Genomic DNA, 5,441 nt, shown 5'->3' with positions numbered 1-5,441 from the left:
GCTCAGATAAATTTGACTGGAACTGTCACGTCACCGTCCAGCTACTCCACCGCTATACTTTGGCCAGCTGACAGTTGTCATTCCTTCACGGCCGCCATTGTCGGCCGTTTTTCCACCTCCGCTTGGCTTGTCAAAGCTTCTCCTGGGTTCAACGGTCCTGGTTGCCACCTAGAACTGCTCCCCAGGACGCCTTGTTATTTCCAGTCCCCCTCCAGGGAACTGGGGACCCCCAAAGGATCTGTCAAGCAGTCGGGAACGGGGTTAGATGCTCCGGAGAAATGTCCAACACACCCGTTCTTCTTAACAGCTGGCCCCGCCCCCCAAAACAATCATACAGTTTGTAGTGTACGTAGATTTGCAAAACAATGGGATAAAGGAATATTCCTGAACTTTGTTTTATGATTTATCTCATGGTTACTGTGGAATTGTGTGAATGCATCAATGCAGTGCATGTTATCTCAGCTTTCAGATCTTGGATTCATTGAATGAGTTTACCAAAAATGTAAATATTGCAGAATATACAGCCTCATGCTACATAACTAAGCTCCATTTCATGCTGAATAAACTAAATTATTAATGTATCTTAAATAGAAAACTCTCTTTAGATAGATTTTTTACTCCAAAAGCATTTTATTAAAATAAATTTGATAAAAATAAACAATCCGATTTATATCAAAAAAATTGATTTAAATAAAAAAATCATTGATTATTATCCACCCTGGACATGCAACTGTCTTAAGTTGTAGGTGCCATTTTTGTGGGATCAGATTCCAGAGTAGTAGCTTTGTACCACCTATTATAGAAGAAGACTATGCTATTGAATGAAATCATCACAGGTAATGGACATATGAATGCTATTCAGCAAGGTTTGGGTTTATGTGATATGTGACTAACCAGTGAGAGGGACCAGCTTAGGATGGAGGATGTTGTGTATGTTGTGGGGGGACTGGAGGAGGGGAGCCCTTGGTGCTGACAGCTTGAGCTATAGCACCATGGGAGCTTCCTCCCTCACCTATCTCCCCAGGATACCTGAAAGAATGAGAGTGGCTTGAGGGGGACGGCAGTGCCCTTGGGTCTACGAGGAGGGGGGAGGGGGATGATCACCTTGGGGGGGTGTGGGTCAAGACAGTGCATTAGAGTGGTGACGGGCATGGGATGCTACGGGAGCCAGAGGGCAGGCCGTTACAGAGGAAGACACCCCCAATGTGTTGTGTGTTCCGAATCCCTGAGCTCACTTCCAGTTTCTGGACAGCATACCCACAGAGGCCCTGAGGTTCGGGTGCTGCTGGTGAATGCCAGGTCAGTCAATAAGGTTCTCCTTATTTAAGATCATAATGAGCGAGCCGACTGGCATGCATCATTGAGACCTGGCTGACTCCATAAGGGGGGTTTCCCCTCTGAGATGTATCCAGCCAGTTTCTGAAGCTGGGCTCACAGGATCAGTTGGGATTGTTGCTAGTGTACCAGCCTCTCTGCTGCATGGCAACATCCCTACCTGAGCTGCTGGAGACTGTCTCAGGGCTGTTGGTGGAGGTTCCCAGACTTAGGTTCTGGGAGACTTCAACCTACCATCTCTGGGTTCGGCCTCAGAAGCAACCCAGAAGTTCATGACCACCATGGTGGCCATAGACCTATCCCAGATCAACATGGGTCCAACTCAGGACAGTGGTCATACACCAGATATGATCCTCTTGTCGGAGCAATGGCAATGTGATCTGGTGGGGGATTTAACATTATCCCCCCTGTTGTGGTCAGATCGCACTCTGGTGTCCTTGAGACTCTCTTATGCCATCTCCCTCTGCAGGGAGGCCAGACCCATTCGACCAGTCCGCCCCAGCGACTGATGGACCCAAATGGGTTCCAGAGGGGACTGGGGGATATCCCAGGGGTTCTGCTGCATGGCCCTGCCAAAGCCTTGGTGACAACCTGGAATCAGCTGTAATGAGCCGTGGTGGCGCAGTGGTTAGAATGCAGTATTGCAGGCTAACTCTGCTCACACTGCTAGGAGTTCAATTCCTTCGATCCTGACTGGCTCAAGGTTGACTCAGCCTTCCATCCTTCCAAGGTTGGTAAAATGAGGACCCAGATTGTTGGGAGCAATATGCTGACTCTAAACCACTTAGAGAGGGCTGCAAAGCACTGTGAAGTGGTATATAAGTCTAAGAGCTATTGCTATCAAAGAGCAACTGAGGCTTTGGACAGGATCATGCCTGTTCAGCCTCTCTTGACCCATTGCTCCCGACCCTCCCCGTGGTTCACAGGAGCTGCGGGTTCTGAAAAGGATTAAGAGATGCCTAGAGCACTGCTGGAGGAAAACAAGGGATGACTCTGACTGGACACAAGTTAGAGCTGCTATTAAGGCCTACCTCGTGGCAGTAAGAGCGGTGAAACAGCATTATTTCTCTACCCTTATTGAATCTACAGAGTGTCGCCCAGCAGCCCTGTTCCAGATCACCTGGTCCCTCCTGGGAGAGGAGGGCTCAGATGACCATCTTCAGGGCTATGCAAAGGAATTTGTTCAACACCTGACGGACAAAGTCACTCGCATTTGTTTCCAGTTGGAACTCGTGTGGTGGAGGTCCATGTGAGATGCCTGGGGAAAGGTCTTGCTCAGAGTATTTGGGAACAGTTTGATCCTGTTGGACCTGAGGAAGTGGACAGTGTCAGTGCCCTCAACCCTGTCAGTGCAACCACCTGTCAATTATCTCAATGTCCCTCCTGGTTGGTGACAGCCTCCAGGACGTTGACTAGCAGGTGGGTCCAGGCAGTGATAAAATTCTTCACTGCAGGAGGGGACATTCCCAGGGCCTTTTAAGGAGCCCCTGTTTTGCCCCTTCCTTGAAAAACAATTGCTTGATCCCACCTACCTGGACAATTTTCTTCCAGTTTCCCATCTTTTTTAGGGAAGGTAGTAGAAAAGGTGTGGTTGCTTGGTAGCCTCAGAGGGTCCTTGATGAAATGGATTATCTGGACCCCTTTCAGGATTTAGACCCGGTTATGGGACAAAACAGCATTGGTTGCACTTGTGGATGATCTCTGGCAAGAGCAGAGACACAGTGGCAGTGGCTTAATGACGCTGTAGATGGTCTCTGCTCCAGCGGTTTGAGTCCTAGCACTGTGTGGTGGGGTGAGCTCTCGTCATTCGCCTCAACTTCTGCCCACCTAGAAGTTCGAAAGCATATTCTATGCGAGTAGATAAATAGGTACCACTTTGGTGGGGAGATGAGTTGGTGCTCCGTGCAGGCAGTGAGATTCCTGCCGGCTCTGAACCTTCCCGCTTGTGATGCCTGTTTGTGAGGTGGCTCCAGGGAAGGGAGGGGGGCCTTGGATGCTGCTGCAGGAAGAGCTACTCATTCTGGGGCGAAGCCTGCTCTCCTGCGATGCACCTTGGGAAGCTCGTGAGCGTGTCTCACAACAGCTGGTAAATTGGCAGCCAAAGTACTCTGCAATAGCATTGTGGTCTCCTGGCCAATGTAACAATGCCATACGCTAATAATAATAATCTGGCAAGAGTGGGATGGAGGTAGTGCAACCATCCTTGATCTCCTTGACCTCTCAGTAGCCTTCGATACCATCAACTATGGTATCCTTTTGGGCCAGCTATGGGGTCTGGGGCTGGTCAGCACAGTTTTTCGCTGGTTTGGCTCCTTTCTCCAAGGCCGTTCCAATCGGTGTTAATAGGGAGAGAGAGATCCAGCCCACGGCTATTCTTGTGGCATGCCGCAGGGCACAGTACACTTTCCACTCCTTTTTAACATCTACATAAAGCCGCTGGGTGAGATCACCTGTAATTATACATTGAGGTATCACCAGTACGCTGATGATACTCAGCTTTACATCTCCACCCCGGTGACCAGTTTTGGGGGGGCCTAGAGTGGCCCATATTACACCACTGTTCTGCGAGCTGCACTCACTGCCGGTTTGCTTCTGGGTGCAATTCAAGGTGTTATCACCTTTAAAGCCCTACATGGCATGGTTCCAGGCTACTTGAGGAACCATCTCACCCCAATAGGACTGGCCATCCGCACATGTGCCAGCAGAGGAGGCATGCTGCAGTCCCTGTCGGTCAGGGAATTGCAGCTGGCGGACTCCAGGAGAAGAGTCTTCTCTGCCATGGCTTCTGCCCTTTGGAACATCTTGCCCCCTGAGGTCGGATTGGGTCCCACCCTCCTGCCCTTCTGTAAGGACCTGAAGACCTGGCTCTGCCAGTTGGCTTGAAGCCCCAATGGAGTATCATGCTGGATGTGGTTGATGGACCAATACCAGATCCTACCTCACCCCTGTACATTCTGCTTCCTCCCTATCGTGTAGCCATAACCTGTATTTTTATTGTGATTACAAACACACATACATGGTTTTATTGCTTTTAATGTTCTAAAATGCCTGGAGTCACCTCGCAGCAAGATGGGTGGCAAACAAATGTAATAAATCAATAAAATCTCTGTAGAGCATAGTTGTTGATGGGAATTATATATTCCAGCGTGCCATTGTGATTGTATCTTTACCCATGTATCCATACAGGAATCTTTGCATTTAATTTTCCATTATTTGTTTTATGGTCGAATACTGATTTAGAAAAGAATACAGCAACTTCTATTTAGTACTGCCATTGGAACTCCAAATGGTTCCCTCCCAGTCAGCATTTTTCCTTCCTGATGTCTGTTTCATCATCTCTAACAGCCTCCTTTAAACTGCAAAGCTGGCGAGCACAATGGGAAAAAAGCAAAACAAGAAGAAAGTGGAGGCGGTCTTAGAAGAGGAAGAGGAGGAATACGTGGTGGAGAAAGTTCTTGACAGGCGGGTAGTGAAAGGCAAAGTGGAATACTTGCTCAAGTGGAAAGGCTTTTCAGAGTAAGGCTGCTGTCCCTTTATTTCATAGTTTTGTTGAACAGAAAGATTAGAACTGTGGATTTTTAGAAATCCAGTTCAATGTTTTAAAAATTTTACCTTGTGGCAATGTATCCTCTCTCTCTCTCTCTCTCTCTCTCTCTCTCTCTCTCTCTCTCTCTCTCCCACTTGATAAAACCAAGACGCAGAACAACATAACATCACTGAAATCTTGGTAATTTGATTCTACTTGTCACTAAATACTCTGTGTATAGTGGATATAGAAAGTCTATATACCCCTCTTAAAATGCCAGGTTTTTGAGATGTAAAGAAATCAGACCAACATAAATCACTTCAGAATTTTTTCCACCTGTATCATAACATATAAGCTGTACAATTCAATTGCAAAAGAAACGGAAATCTTTTTGGGAGAAAAAAATAACAAAAAGTGTACAATAACTTAGTTGCACAGGTGTGCACACCCTTAAACTAATACTTTGTTGAAGCACCTTTTGATTTGATGACAGCATTCAGTCTTTTGGGGTAAGAGCCTATCAGCATGGCACATCTTGCCTTGGCAATCTTTGCCTACTCTTCCTTGCAAAAGCGCTCCA

The 5,441-nt window shown here is 47.4% G+C and overlaps 1 protein-coding gene across 1 annotated transcript in view; it reads left to right on the top strand.

The window, feature by feature from the left end:
* LOC107295370 (chromobox protein homolog 1) overlaps nucleotides 1-5,441 on the top strand; it is a 56,432-nt gene that overhangs the window by 20,197 nt on the left and 30,794 nt on the right. The window contains exon 2 of the mRNA XM_015824683.1: nucleotides 4,681-4,851. Coding sequence (XP_015680169.1) covers nucleotides 4,712-4,851 — 140 coding nt within the window. The 5' untranslated portion in view covers nucleotides 4,681-4,711. The remainder of the gene's footprint in view (nucleotides 1-4,680; nucleotides 4,852-5,441) is intronic.

The sequence above is a fragment of the Protobothrops mucrosquamatus genome, unplaced genomic scaffold (assembly GCF_001527695.2).
Source record: "Protobothrops mucrosquamatus isolate PMUCROS unplaced genomic scaffold, P.Mucros_1.0 scaffold2322, whole genome shotgun sequence".
Lineage (NCBI taxonomy): Eukaryota > Metazoa > Chordata > Lepidosauria > Squamata > Viperidae > Protobothrops > Protobothrops mucrosquamatus.
This window is presented reverse-complemented; position numbering and strand designations above follow the sequence as displayed.